General features: G+C 43.9%; 1 protein-coding gene across 3 annotated transcripts in view; it reads left to right on the forward strand.

The window, feature by feature from the left end:
• TSHR (thyroid stimulating hormone receptor) overlaps nucleotides 1–16,312 on the forward strand; it is a 126,224-nt gene that overhangs the window by 59,559 nt on the left and 50,353 nt on the right. For all 3 annotated transcript variants that reach the window (XM_082242869.1, XM_082242871.1, XM_082242870.1), the window contains exons 3-4: nucleotides 5,815–5,886; nucleotides 14,975–15,049. In XM_082242869.1, coding sequence (XP_082098995.1) covers nucleotides 5,815–5,886; nucleotides 14,975–15,049 — 147 coding nt within the window. The remainder of the gene's footprint in view (nucleotides 1–5,814; nucleotides 5,887–14,974; nucleotides 15,050–16,312) is intronic.

The following is a 16,312-nucleotide window of genomic DNA, read 5'->3' on the forward strand; positions in this document are numbered from 1 at the left end:
TGGTTGTGTGTTAAAATCCCAGTAGATCAGCAATTTTTGAAATACAGTAAAACCTTGGATTGCGAGCCTAATTCGTTCCGGAAACATGCTTGTAATCCAAAGCACTCTTATATCAAGGCGAATTTTCCCATAAGAAATAATGGAAAATCAGATGATTCGTTCCACAACCATTATTCATAAGTCTTTCAGTTGATAGTCTACATACAAAGATTATAGCAATGTGATAGGTTGTGTCATCATAAAAAGTCCATCCACAAATGGCGCCTCCACAAGGGGATTAAAAGCAAAATCCAGCAGGAGCTACAGAGTATAAAAGAGAAGAGAGGCGCCTCTAAGTGTAGCAGTATGGGGACATTTAATGAGGGTACAACATTTAGCAACTCACATGGTTGATGATTAAAGAGGCACATCTAAGTATGCAGGCATCCGGGGTAAAGCTGTCCACATAGATCATCTTCTGAACCACTGGCTCTCACCGATGTCCGTCTGCAATCGTGACTGGGAAGACTACCCTGCAGTAGAGTGATCTGAAAGCAAGGCTTTGAATCGCTCGTGGAGCGCAGCGTGGAAGGGTGTGATGAAGATGGCAGTGCGGAGGATGGTCTATATGGACAGCTTTACCCCGGATCCCTGCATACTTAGTATTGTATTGCTACACTTATTGAGGCCTCTCTTCTCTTTTATACCCAGTTGTGACATGACGCTACTTGTATATCAAGACATCGCTTGTATATCAAGTCAAAATTTATTTAAAAAATTTGCTTGTCTTGCAAAGCGCTCTCAAACCAAGTTACTCTCAAATCAAGGTTTTACTATACTCAGACCAGCCCATCTGGCACCAACAGCCATGCCACGTTCAAAGTCACCTAAATACCCCTTCTTCCCCATTCTGATGCTCAGTTTGAACTTCAGCAAGTCGTCTTCACCACATCTAGAGACCTAAATTCATTGAGTTGCTACCATGTGATTGGCTGATTAGCAATTTGTATTACTAAGCCAATTAAACAGGCGTACCTAATAAGGTGGCCGGGAAGTGTATATTTCAATGAACATTTTTGTGCCCGGATTTTAGCTTTAAACTTGTGCTTCTAAATCTATCTTCTACAGGTTTTGTTCCTTCCTAGTCCTTGCACTCCCCCCTTCTTTTTGCTCTCCCTGCAGCTACGCAGTTGCTGGTTATTTTCTAAAATGCGCCGGTTTTTCTTTGTGCTCGCACTTAGCGCACGTACTGGCTGCTCCTCTGCATTTTATACCTGGAGTTGGCGCTCTGTTTTTGTAGCCGGAGAGCTGGCAGCAGCAACAAAAGAGAACATACAAAGGCTTTTCTTCCCTCTGCACAACAAAATCAACGTTTTTTCAGCCCTGGCAGGAAACGCGATCTATGGCTATTATTGGACTTTTTATTTTCCAGAGTTTCACCCGATTGAGTTAACTCCTCAGGCCCTGTGACTCTAGAGATCTCCGGCTTTTTTAGCCCTCTTCCCGCAGCTGAATACTGCTGGACAAATCTCTCTTGGGTCGCCAGTACTGGAAGACACAAGGATATAAAGCTCGAGGAAGGTCCCTAACCTTAGTGAGTTCAGGGCCAGGTAAGTTCTTCCAAAACTTTCCATGTTCCAACAGTAGGAAAAAGTTTTTAATCATACAGTACAAGTACAAAGAATTCAAAATACGTAAAATAGTAATCAATGTGATTGTGGCCCCCCAGGGGAGAACAGCCCCCCCAAACCATTGAGTTAATTGGAATTGTGGCCACTGGGGTAGGATAGCCCCCAAATCATTGGTGTCACTTGTAGCATGGCCCTCAGAGAAGAAGAACCCCTTAATTCATCAGCGTCAGTGGAATTGTGGCCCCCTGGCAAGACTATCCCTTTAATTTATTGGTGCCAATGGGACTGTGGCCCCTAAGGAAGAAGAACCATGCAAATAAATAATGTCAGTGAGGTCATGGCTCCTAGGAGAGAATTGCTCTTTGATTATTGGTGTCAATGTGATAATAACCCCCAGGGAGAAAGAGCCCCAAAAAGATTGGTGTCAGTAGGATCATGGCTTCTAGGGGGGATAATGGCTCCCAGGGAGGAATAGCCCCAAAATAATTGGTGTCAGTGGAATCATGGCTCCTAGGGGAGATTAGCCCCTCAACTAATTGATATAAGTGTGATTGTGTTCCCTGGGGGGAAAAGCCCTTCAATTTATAGGTGTCAATGTTATAGTGGCCCCCGAAAGAAGAAATGGCCCGCAAAAAATTATTGTCAGTGAGATTATGGCTCCTAGGGGAGAATTTCCCCTTAATTAATTGGTGTCAATGTGATAGTGGCCCCCAGGGAGGAATAGCCCCAAAATAATTGGTGCCAGTGGGATCATGGCTCCTAGGGGAGAATAGACCCTCAATTAATTGGTTTACGTGTGATTGTGTGCCCTGGGGGAATAGCCCTTCAATTTATGGGTGTCAATAGGATTGTGGCCCCCAAGGAAGAATAACCCCCACAAATAATTTGTGTCAGTGAGATCATGGTTCCCAGGGGAGATTATCCCCGAAATACTTCACGAGGACCAAGGACTTCACGTGGAAAAACAGATAGGTGGACTCGATCGGACCGATCCTGTGAAAGGGGCCTAAGGCTGCTTTAAAACTGATGCACTGCAGTTTACCTGCACCTCAGCTGACCTCATATCTTCACTTCTTATTTAGGACTCCTGCAGGTTTCCCAGGCGGGTATGGCTGGTGGCTGCTGCTGGCTGCCCTCCAGGGCTGGTACTGCTGGTGGGTACTTCTGGCTGGTACTGCTGGTGGGTTCCAATGGCTGGTACTACTGGCTGTTACTGCTGGTGGGTTCCGCTGGCTGGTACTGCTGGTGTGTACTGCTGGCTGGTACTGCTAGCGGGTTCTGCTGGCTGGTACTGCTGGTGAGTACTGCTGGGTACTGTTGGTGGGTATTGCTGGCTGGTTCCTGACCCACCATCCCCGAGCATCAGTGTGACAGGAGCCGGTGCTAGAGTCGATGCTTCCTGTATCGCTCCTCTCACAGGCGGAGTACATTTGGTATCACTCCTCCTGTGACAGGAGCTGACGCTATATAGGAAGCATTGACTTTGTTTCCTCTAGTGCAGGCTCTGTTTCTCACACTGATGCTCGGGGATGGCCAGCTTGCTGACCCGCCATCCCAGAGCAGGAAGTGGCGCTGAGTGCCTTGGAGTTGGTAATATTTTCTCAGTGGGGCAATTTCCCCGTTGCCCCCCCCCCCCTCCAGATCCGCCCCTGCACCAACCTCTACCCTACTGACATCGTCCAGTACTGTTCATTGTCTTACTGCCCTATAAATATATACACACACGCATGTATGTTTGAGCTTTAAGGTGCACACTCTGATGCAATAGGCCGTGCATACATATGGTAGTCAGGGTGAATTTACAAATGTAAATGCTCCCATATGGTCCAGGACACAGCATCGGTGGTACAGAGAGCCAAAATACGGGACTGTCTCTGCAAATCCTGAACTTCCGTTATCTATGCACTAGATTTCTGGAAAAGGATCTACATTTTTTTATTTTGCACCTAATGAATGAATATAAAAAAAAAAAAATCACTTTCAGTGTCCTTTCACACTGCTTGCATACTAAATCAGAGCGGTTTAGTGTGCGGGCAGCTGTCCATTTTGGCTGCAGCGAGCCACGGTAGGGGGGCAGTGTAATGCACATTTCATCCCATTATACAGTTCCCTTTTCATGTCACCGCATAGCAGAATGGTGCGTTGCTCTGCTGTGCAGTGGAATGCAGGGCCATCCAGTGTGCTACGATAAAATGCAGCATATCTGCACCTCCGGGCTGCGATGCAGTGTGAACGGAGCACATAGAAAACAATTCTATATTTAATGGACAAAAATGGAGCAAATTAGAAAAACTAATTACATACCCTTTGAGGCTCTTATGTCAGCCACACACAGCTGAGTGTTTACCAGAAAAGTGCTGAGATCTTCCCACAGCTCTGCTATGTACAGCACAGTGATGCTGTCACTGCAATTTTTACAAGATAAAATCTGGGTTTGTAAAGGCAGTGAATGAACAGTGGATATATACAGTGGATATAAAAAGTCTACACATCCCTGTTAAAATGCCAGGTTTCTGTGATGTAAAAAAATGAGACAAAGATAAATTATTTCAGAACTTTTTCCACCTTTAATGTGACCTATAAACTGTACAACTCAATAAAACAAACTGAAATCTTTTTTGGGGGGGTAGAAAAAAAAAAGAATGTGGTTGCATAAGTGTGCACACCCTCTGATAACTGGGGATGTAGCTGTGTTTAGAATTAAGCAATCACATTCAAACTCATGTTAAATAGGAGTCAGTACACACCCGCCATCATTTAAAGTGCCTTTTATTAACCCCAAATAAAGTTCAGCTGTTCTAGGAGGTCTTTCCTTACATTTTCTTAATTGCATCCTACTGCAAAAGCCATGGTCCGCAGAGAGCTCCCAAAGCATCAGAGGGATCTCATTGTTAAAAGGTATCAGGAAAAGGGTACAAAATAATTTCCAAGGCATTAGATATACCATGGAACACAGTGAAGACAGTCTTCAGGAAGTGGAGAAAATATGGCACAACAGTGACATCACGAAGAACTGGACGTCCCTCCAAAATTGATGAAAAGACAAGAAAACTGGCCAGGGAGGTTGCCAAGAGGCCTACAGCAACGTTAAAGGAGCTGCAGGAATATCTGGCATACACTGGCTGTGTGGCACATGTGACAACAATCTCCCGTATTCTTCATATGTCTGGGCTATGTGGTAGAGTGGCAAGACAGAAACCTTTTCTTACCAAGGAAAACATCCAAGCCCGGCTAAATTTTGTAAAAACACATCTGAAGTCTCCCAAAAGCATGTGGGAAAATGTGTTCTGGCCTGATGAAACAAAGGTTGAACTTTTTGGCCATAATTCCAAAAGATATGTTTAGCGCAAAAATAACACTGCACATCACCAAAAGAACACCATACCCACTGTGAAGCATGGTGGTGGCAGCATCTTGCTTGGGGGCTGTTTTTCTTCAGCTGGAACAGGGGCCTTAGTCAAGGTAGAGGTAATTATGAACAGTTCCAAATACCAGTCAATATTGGCACAAAACCTTCAGGCTTCTGCTAGAAAGCTAAAAATGAAGAGGAACTTCATCTTTCAGCATGACAACGACCCAAAGCATACATCCAAATCAACAAAGGAATGGCTTCACCAGAAGAAGATTAAAGTTTTGGAATGGCCCAGCCAGAGCTCAGACCTGAATCAAATTGAAAATATGTGATCTGAAGAGGGCTGTGCACAGGAGATGCCAGATTTGGAGTGTTTTTGCAAAGAAGAGTGAGCAAATATTGCCAAGTCAAGATGTGCCATGCTGATAGATTCATACCCAAAAAGATTGAGTGCTGTAGTGCTGTAATAATATTAAAGGTGCTTCAACAAAGTATTAGTTTAAGGGTGTGCACAGTTATGCAACTATATTATTTTAGTTTTTTTTTTACTTCCCTCCACCTAAAAGATTTCAGTTTGTTGTTCAACTGAGTTGTACAGTTTTATAGGTCACATTAAAGGTGGAAAAAGTTCTTAAATGATTTATCTTTGTCTCATTTTTTTTTTTACATCACAGAAACCTGACATTTTAACAGGGGTGTTTACACTTTTTATATCCACTGTATTCTTTGTGTCTATTGAGGAATAGATTTATATAAAAAAAATATTGTGCCCAGAATTCAGCTTTAGGTTCTAGTACACTTTTTTAACTGTAGACTTTCATTGCAATCTAACACAATATGTTTATTTTACAGGAGACTGGTGGAGACCAGAATCGCCATTATTCCCAGAGGAGCCTTCTCCAGCATTCCCAACATCACTCGGATGTAAGTATTGCTTCGCAGACCGCCATTGAATGCCCAAACACAAGTGTAAATGAGCCCTCGGGCTGCGCTCAAGAAGGCCTCCGACACCCAGAGCAATTTGGGGAGCTGGAGAGACACCTTCACCCTAAACCCAATGACCCCATGTCCTGCCCTCTCTCCCCTCCTTCTATTCAAATTGGATATCTAATTATTTAATTCATTCATTTAGATATTTTGAAACATTTTTGTGCAGAAAAGCAGCACTTCCGCATTCCTCTCCTAGCCGAGAAGGATGTTTGGGATCTCCCCTTCCCCCTCACGTTTTCTGTGCAAGCGTGGATGTGCCATAGGGCTTCGGCTTCTGACAGCCCCGCAGTACATCTGCGCATGCATGGGTTTCCCCATCCATCTGCGCACACGTGTGGGTTTCCCGCGAATGTGCAAAGACGGCTGGCACAGAAGTCTGAAAGACTCCCCATAAAGCTAGCCCAATTTTTTTGTATAATGTGAAGGATGATGTTATGCCGAGTAAATAGATAACTAACATGTAAGGCGATGCTTTCAAATTTTTTACAGGTTACCTGTTTAGTTACATAGCTACATAGTAGGTGAGGTTGAATAAAGACAATAGTTCATCCAGTTCAACCTGTGTAGGTGTGCGTGGCTGTAATCATCTCACATACCCCTGAATGTTCTGATCCTTGAGATGCACGTCCAATAGTCTTTTGAAAGCCACCATACTACCAGCAGAAACCACCCCTTGTGGTAGAAAATTCCACAATCTTGTAGCCCTAACAGTAAAGAACCCCCCACGTTGCCTGAGGTTAAAACGCTTCTCCTCTAATCGCATTGTATGCCCCCGAGTCCTCATGCAATCCCTTCGACTGAACAGCTTTTTTTCTAAGCTGAGATCCCCATTGAGATATTTAAAAATTGCTATCATGTCCCCCCTCAGGCGTCTCTTTTCCAGGGAGAATAAATCAAGCGATTGCAGACGCTCTTCATAATCAAGGTCCTCCAATCCCCTAATTAGTTTAGTTGCCCTTCTCTGGACTTTCTCCAGCTCCAACACATCCCTTCTGAGGACTGGCGACCAGAACTGGACAGAATACTCCAGATGCGGTCGGACCAGAGTTTTATAAAGTGGAAGGATTATAGTCTTATCTCTGGAATACATCCCTTTCTTTATGCATGCTAATAATCTGCTGGCTTTGCCAGCTGCCGCTTGACATTGCATGCTGTTGCCTAGTCTATCATCAACCAAGACTCCCAGATCCTTCTCCATTTTTGATTCCCCCAAGGGTTCCCCTCCTAACGTGTATTGTGCTTTTCTAGTCCCCAAGTGCAAAACCTTACACTTCTCTACGTTAAACCTCATTTGCCAAGTCGTTGCCCACTTAGAGTTACAGGGGAGGTCTAGTGCTAGAAATGCTCTAACGATTACGGCAATACCTCACATGTGTAGTTTGAACACCTTTTAGATATGCAAGTGCGACTTACGTATGCGCTCGCTTCTGCGCGCAAGCTCTTATTTCTTATTTATTTTACTTTTTATTTTTACACTGTCCCTTTAGATTTCTTTCAGCACTTTTATTCCTATCACAAGGAATGTAAACATCCCTTGTAATAGAAATAAGCATGACAGGTCCTCTTCATTGAGAGATCTGGGGGTCAAAGATCCTCTCAGTCTGCCTGTCAAATGATGTCAGACGTGGCTCCGGTCCTCCGGGGGGAACAAAGCCAAGTGGGGGCTATCTTGCCGTCACTTGACTTCCTGCCTAGCCATCCACCACACCGGATCAGTTCAGGGCTTACCGATGGTTCCTGCAATCTCGGAAATGACTGGGAAGCAAAGGGTGGGGGGCACCTCTCCTGTCGCCTATAAAAGTGATCCCATATCCGCCACTGGGATCACTTTTATCAGAAAGCCAACCACCTAAAGAAAAAAAAGATACCGGGGTTATGGCATCTAGTTGCAGTCATAACCCCGGTATTTAAAGAGATAGTAATCCGCTGATGGTTTTTTTTTTTTAACCTGCAAGGCAAAGCAATAATGCGCTAGCACATTATGTGAAACTTAACTTAGAACAAAGCCCTTCCAGCGGTGAGCTGTCACTGCTGAGACAGCTTCCATCTTCACCCGTCTTCCTTCCAGGCTTGTGGTCTCCAGCTGTGTGCTTGGCCAGAGCCGCGATGGCGTCTCTCCCACGCATGCACGCAGGAGCCGCCATTTACGGCACAGTACACTGGTGGCCGTTCCTTCAGAGTGCATGCGCCGGTGATGTCACTGGATGTATGTACAGTAAATATCTCCTAAACATTGCACGTTTAGGAGATATTTACAATACCTATAGGTAAGCCTTAGTATAGGCTTACCTATAGGTAAAAGCCATGTATGGGAGTTTACCGCCACTTTAACTGTAATATCATGACGTACATTTACAGTTAGGTGGTCGGCAAGTGAGTAAGAAAACAAAGTAAAACACAAATAAATGAATGTTGCCTTGCCTAACCCCTTACACTTATGTGTTAATCATTATAAACACAGCAAATCATATACATTATTATATATTATTCAAATGTGACCGGAATCTTCTAAAAATCCTCAAAAAACAAAATTGGTAAATGTATATATTATACTTCATCCAGTGAAAAAATAGGTGACTCAAATACACAGCGAAAAACATAAAAGATTGAAAATCCCAAAATGTCCTTTAAATTAAAATCATGTGATACAATTCATTAGTGAATCCACAGAGGACTTTTCCACAATAAAGTGCAAGTGCTTCGGTGACTCCCACCACCTGTCAACTTATGCGCTCACCTCTCCTTTTGACCTCTCCTACTAGGTCAAGTCACGCTTTCCCCTATGCTGAGGCATGTAGTGTTGGACTCTTCTTTGTTCCTTCTCCTCCTCCTCCTTTATGCCACTTGGTATCCTGACACTCTATCTGTGATCGGGTGTATGGCCTTTTAAAATCGTGGTTTCACCTGTGTGGTGGCTCATGCAAAAAAGGGGGTCCTCTATGTGTAGTAATTTTAAAATTGATATTTATTATAAAAATAGTAACTTTAGGTTAAAAACTTCCAACTCCTAAAAACTGTCAGCGGGGCTCCGAGACTTCCGCGTCACTTCCGGTATTCAGCAGTGTCACCTCGCTCCACCCTACGTGTGTCGTCACGATCACGTTACTTCCTCAGGGAACACCGGGTTTTTTTTCTTTGTAAGGACGAGCAAGGCTTTATTTATAAAGCCTTTATTCATAAACAAAAAATGTAACAAAATTAAAAACAAACACACATTTTTATTTTGATCCATGGTAGTTTTAAAAAAAGTTACTACTGTAGGTAAAAAGTATAAATGGTATAAATGGTAGTCTATAGATTGTTCTACATACAGGTATGCTAAATATATTTTCTAGCCCAAGGTATTGCAAAGTTATTTACAAATAGAATGCAGGTTTTTTTTTCAATGTTGTGCTTTTTTTTAATGGATCACAAAAGTGCATTAAAAAAATGAATAAACAAAACAAATAAAAAATAAAAAAAAATAAAAAAAAGGCCAAAGCCTGTACTTCTCCTGTGGATCACAGGAGTGCAGTTCGTTCTGCACTTGTGACCCGTTTTCAGCAGACAGCAGGCTGATGCAACAGAGTCGGTCAAGGCTAGGGAAAGATCGTGACCATATAGTCGGGATCCGCCCACATACCTAGACCAGCACCTGGCTCAGCCTCTCAGTGAGTTGCTGGGAGCCTGAGCCAGCCGCTCCCGCCCTCTCCACAGCCCAGTGCTCCAGATACCCCGGGGGGGGGGGCAGAACAGAGAGCAGGTGACTGACAGTCACCCATTCTCTGCTCATGGAGCTCTGAGAACAGAGCGTTTGGGGGTGTTTGATCGCTCGGTTCTCAGTCTTAGAGCCGGTGGGGGACAGATGCAGCATCAGACTGATGCTGCATCCACCTAGGTAAGTATGATTCTTGAAAAAAAAAATCCCATACTTCTCTTTTAAATATATTAAGGCCTCGTGCACACTGCAGCTAAAAAATTGCAGTTTTATAGGCGTTTGACTCTAAATGCCCCACAATGTTAGGTGTTTTATAGGTGTTTAGAGGAAGGAGTGTTTTGGGGCAGGAATCAGAGCAGATCTAAATTGCATTCAGGAGAGGAGTGTTTCGGCAGAAAAAGAACACAATGTGCCTAAACATTTGTAAATACACCCAAAGGCTAGGTGCATTTAGCACTTGAGTGTTCATTATTTTAAACACCAGAATAAATTAAAGTGGCTCTAAAGCTTAAAGGTTTTTATACCTTAATGCATTGTATCCATTAAGGTAAAAAACCTTCTTTGTAAAAGAATCCCCCCCTCCGCCCCTCCTTATAATTACCTGAACCCATTCATGATCCAGCGCTGTGCATAAGAGCCAAGGCTTTCCTGGCTCTGTCCCCCCTCTTAAAGGCTCCTGCTGCTGTCAATCAAATGCTGTGACAAGGAGTGGGGCCAGGCCAAGCCACCCAGTCTGTGTCAATAGACCCAGACAAGGCAGCAAGGTGTGAGCCCGCATGATAGTGGTTTTCTATGGGGGGACTTACCGAAGAGTAGGGGCCAGAAGCGCCAGCAAGGGACCCCAGAAGAGGAGGATAGGTGCTTCTCTGTGCAAAACCACTGCACAGAACAGGTAAGTATGACAGGTTTATTATCCTAATATAAAAAAAGGAACTGATTATATTACTTAAATATTCTGTCCAATTAAATGAATCAATGCCCAAATGCTTGACGTGTCTAAACGCACCTAAACACAGTTTTCTTCTGCCAGGAGAATAGAGTTCAGAAGAGCTGGACAAATGCTCAGTGCACATGAGGCCTAATGGTTAGAAAAACAGAAATAAGTAAAAAAAAAATCGCAGGAAAATAATTTCCTCAAGGGAGAAAGGGAGGGATGAGGTAAAGTGGTTGTAAAGCCTAAACCAGCCTTTTTCAAAAAGTGTGCCCAGGCACCATGGGGTGCCTTGAGGTTTCATTAGGGGTGCTTTGGCACTGCCTAAAAATTGATAAAAAAATTGTATACAAGCCAGCAGGTGGTTCAAGCCTTCCTTTTATTTACACAAAGCCACAGGTTTTCATTATGCACCATTACGGCTTTGTAGACACTGGCATTCTGACATCATCAGTTGATAAGGAGGATGTCCGTTGCATCCACAGCATCCTTGTTTGACCCTCCTCTGCCTCTCTCCCTTAGCACTGGGGTGACATTAGCTTACTGATGGAGAGAAATTGAGGGTGAAGAGAAACATTGGAATACTAGTCAGTAACAAAAGTGTGCAAAAGTGTATTTGCTTTGGAAGAATAAATCACCTCTAACGTTGGGTGTCCTATGTGTGGATGTTGCTGCATTATGTTAAACTATTAGAATAGTTTTTTACATTTTAGAATGGGGTGCCTCAAGACTGTCCATAATTTTAGAGGGTGCCTTGAGATTGCCTATAATTTTAAAAGGTGCCTGGACTGAAAAAATGTTGAGAAACACTGGCCTAAACATTTTATACAATAATGCATTCCTTATAGCAATGTCAGCATCCCCCTCTCACCCTTCTTTTACCCTCCTTTTAAAAAACTTTATTAAAAAAGAAACACACTTACATGGCAAGTCGAAGAAACTAAGCATAAACAATGGTTCCAAGTGTACCGAACGTGACCACTTGCAGTGCAGAACATGTGGCGTGGCGTGACGGCGTGGCTGCTCCCCCCGACGCGTTTCTCCTTATCAGGCTTTAGCTGAGACCGGAGCAATAAAGTTTTTTTTAAAAGGATAATGCACTATTGGCACTTTATATCTTTGTTTATGGGGAAGCTACATTAGAGTACAGTATCGCCAGCCACATCGGTGAGTTGGATATGGTGGAGTGGAGAAACATTCAGCCCACGCATTGAAGCCGCCATTAGATACCTATACCTGTGCATTCGTTTAAACAACAGTGGTTCATGCCTACCCTCTACATACTTCTGGTAAGAAACTTGCAGTACCACCGAGGTGTCACCTCACTTGATTTTATTTGTTCACGTGTGGAAAGTGCCTATTCACCAATAAGGCTTACTTTTTTGTGTTATCTGGTAAGAGGTATTTCACCCTCACATAGCGGTCTAAGATTAGCAAGATTTGAGATCCACTATTGATGGAAGCTTGGTCTTTGGCTATTTGAGATTATCTGGATCAATTATCATCATTATCTGGATCAATTATATTCTTTCACAACTGTTAAAGATTATATGTTTTTGTTCATAAAGAACTTTCACATATGGTTTTTTAACACTGTATGATGGTCACTATAGTATTTGGGACAACCCAGATTTTACATGTTTACAATTTTTGATTGTGTTGAGCGCACTATATCTTTTATCCCATCCACCACAGTTGTTTTCTGTGGTCTTCTGGGTGGGTCTTTTGGTGTAGCTGAGCTCACCGGTGTGTTCTTTCTTTTTAAGGATGTTCCAAACAGTTGATTTGGCCACACCTAATGTTTTTGCTATCTCTCTGATGGGTTTGTTTTGTTTTTTTCAGCCTAATGATGACTTTCTTCACTGATAGTGACAGCTCTTTGGATCTCATATTGAGAGTTGACAGCAACAGATTCCAAATGCCAATTCCAAATTCCAATAGCACACTTGAAATTAACTCTGGACCTTTTATCTGCTCCTTGTAAATGGGATAATGAGGGAATAACACACACCTGACCATGGAACAGCTGAGCAGTCAATTGTCCCATTACTTTTGGTCCCTTAAAAAGTGGGAGGCACATACTGTATACAAACTGTTGTAATTCCTACACCTTTCACCTGATTTAGATGTGAATACCCTCAAATTAAAGCTGAAAGTCTGCAGTTAAAACACATCTTGTTTGTTTCATTTCAAATCCATTGTGATGGTGTATAGAGCCAAAATGATTAGAATTGTGTCAATGTCCCGATATTTATGGACCTGACTGTATTTGTCTATAAATGCACAGTTGAAGGAAAAGCAGGATAGACAAAGCACTGTAAAGGATAGATATGGTGCAGGGTGTCATTTAGGCTGCATTCACATCTAGGCATATTGAGAATGTGCGCAAAATTGCACTGCAGTTGTATGCATTTTACAAAGGGATTCTCACCAGCACAAAAGGCAGCTCATATTTTTCAATGTTTGTACTAGAAAAGAAGGCTGGCGCTCACTGGTATCTATGTATAGTTTCGGCTCTATGGATGACAAACTGGAGAGTGTCTATGGATGATCATAACAATTTATTGAAATCAAATAGTAAAAATAAGCATATAAAATCTGCCAAACCAGTCCCGGAGCTCCCGAATCTCCTTAAGGTGCTGTGGGATTCCCTGGTGGTGAAAAGAAGGGAATTCTCATTCTCATAGCATCAGATGGTGCCAAGTGGAGGAAAACGATCCCAATACGTCACTGTGGTGATCCCCGGCTGAACGGGTACTGTGTGCAGCCGCTACACAGACCCAGAGTCGGGTTGTCCTCCATTCTCCGGATCGCCGGATCTTCCGCGGTGACCGGAAGTGATGTACGGATGACGTCACCGGAAGTGACGGCCAACAGATCGATAGGAAACTGGGCTGGTTACAGGCATTGACTCGCAAGCTTTCTGGTTGCCACAACTACATGTTTTGCGCGCCTGCGCTTTGTCAACTTTGGAAATGACAAAGCGCAGGCGCGCGAAACATGTAGTTGCGGCAACCAGAAAGCTTGCGAGTCAATGCCTGTAACCAGCCCAGCTTCCTATGGATCTGTTGGCCGTCACTTCCGGTGACGTCTTCCGTGCATCACTTCCGGTCACCGCGGAAGATCCGGCGAACGTAGGACAACCCGACTCTGGGTCTGTGTAGCGGCCGCACACAGTACCCGTTCAGCCGGGGATCACCACAGTGACGTATTGGGATCGTTTTCCTCCACTTGGCACCATCTGATGCTATGAGAATGAGAATTCCCTTCTTTTCACCACCAGGGAATCCCACAGCACCTTAAGGAGATTCGGGAGCTCCGGGACTGGTTTGGCAGATTTTATATGCTTATTTTTACTATTTGATTTCAATAAATTGTTATGATCATTCAGAGACACTCTCCAGTTTGTCATCCATAGAGCCAAACTATACATAGATACCAGTGAGCGCCACCCTTCTTTTCTAGTAAAAACAGTTTGTGACATCAAGTAAAGTCCAATAAAAAATCAGAGAAAAAAAAAGCCCTGTAAAGAGAAAGGCATAATGAGCTAGTATGCATCGCATACTAGCTCAATATGTAGTACTTACCTTAAAACGAAGCCCCCGCCGTGCCGCCACCTCAGCGACAGGACGGCGACATGTCCTGCCGTCCCGCTTCCGGGTTCACGTCCTCCGGCCATCTGATTGGCCGGAGGCGCGATTACATCACTCCCGCGCATGTGCGCGGGAGCCGCCGTTCACGGCACTGAGCTCTGAAGGAACGGCACGGGTGGCCGTTCCCTCAGAGCGCCTGCGCCGATGACGTCATCGGCAGTTTGCGCTGTAAATATCTCCTAAACGGTGCAAGTTTGGGAGATATTTATAGCACCTATAGGTAAGCCTTAATATAGGCTTACCTATAGGTAAAAGTTATACAAGAGGGTTTACAACCTCTTTAAGGGTCTGGCAGCCTTGGTATAGCAAGATCACAATTGGTCACCGCCATGATATCACAGCATTTGGGTCTATGATTACCTAGGGATTTGTCTGTAGGATTAGCGCCTGGACTTTTTTCTGTGCTCATATTTTTCAATGGGCTGCCCTACCTGCAACAAACATGACAAATAAGCTCATGCAGCTTTTTGCACATTGAGCCTTGCACATTTTTAACTGTGCAATTTGATGCATTTGTTGCACGTTTTTCCAAACAGAAAAATGCACATCTGCTGGCCGTATCTCAGGTGCCATTAACAATGAATATCACTGCAATCTAACAGGCATTTTTTGCACGGTTTGTAAAAATACAAATTTTGTGTGCATTTATGAAACACTCAGGTGTGAATGGGGCCTTATAGTGATAATGACAGCAGGCTCTATAGATGTATATGTTGACAATATAAACCTTCTGTCCCCTAGTTTCATTACTCTGGACACTGAGCTGAGGAAGTTGGAGGCCGGAGCTTTTCAGGGACTCACCAAAATCAGCCAGATGTAAGTAAATGCTCATGTACCAGAATGACACCACATAACACAGAACAACATCACACAGCACATAGAATGATACCACACAACACAAAATAGAGCACCTGGAATAAAATACACACAGCACACAGAGTGATATCACACAGCACAGCGTACGGCACACAGAGTGACATCACAATAAATAATGACATCACACTACTGCATTATACAATTTCTTCCCCTCAGACATCTGAGAAATGGGTCCCAGTAAAGATCACAGGGTGCAGGGGGTGACTGGCATCTGCACAGAGCTCTGTGCAACATTACATTTATCGAACAAAAGTATTGAACAATAAGATAAAAATACAGCCGGTACAAATATAAAATCTACAATATTTATTATTAAATGCCATCATTAAAACTGAACTACGGACACTAAGTCCTTGTTCACACTGCCGCGGCTTCAAAGCCATGTGACTTTGAATCCGACATCACTGCCTGACTTTATCGCGGCTTGCATATGACTTCTTTAACAGAAGTCAATGCAAGTTGTGTTGAAGTCGCACCAAAGTAGTGCAGGAACCTTTTTCTAAGTCGGAGCGACTTGAGGACTGGATCTGCGGAGGAAGAAGTCATTGGCGGAGGGAGAAATACCGGGACAAAAAGCAGACGGAGAAGAAATTGGAGAAGAAGTGGAGGGAGAAGAACCGGGAGAAGAAGCGGAGGAGACCGGAGGGTGAAGATATGGAGCTACGAGGGGGGCCATTCTTCATTTTTAACAAAGGACTTTTCAAAAACCATCTCTTGTTTTTTGTAACACTACACTTTTCTTTTTGATAAATGCCCCATACTCATTCACGGGGGGGCTGTGATCTGATAAACCCTCTGCCCACAGACCCCCACAATCACTGTCCAGGGTTATCAGGAAGAGGCCCTTGTCCCCATCAACATGGGGACAAGGTGCTTTGGGGAGGGGGGCGCAGAGCACCAAAGCACTCACCTCCCCCCCATGTTGAGGGCATGTGGCCTGGTATGGTCCAGGAGGGTGGGGACCACTCGCTCGTCCCCCCCTCCTTTCCTGACCTGCCAGGCTGCAGGCACGGATAAGGGTCTGGTATAGATTTTGGGGGGGACCCTACGCTGTTCTTTTGTCGTGGGGTTTCCCCACAAAATTTATACCAGTCTCAAAGGGCCTGGTATGGTTGGATCAAAGTCGGATCCTGTTAATTGAAGTCGCATTGAAGTTGGACATGAAGTCGCAGGGCAAAGTCGGATCAGAAGCCGCATGACTTT

Source organism: Pelophylax lessonae (assembly GCF_965119305.1).
Source record: "Pelophylax lessonae genome assembly, chromosome: 13".
Taxonomy (NCBI): domain Eukaryota; kingdom Metazoa; phylum Chordata; class Amphibia; order Anura; family Ranidae; genus Pelophylax; species Pelophylax lessonae.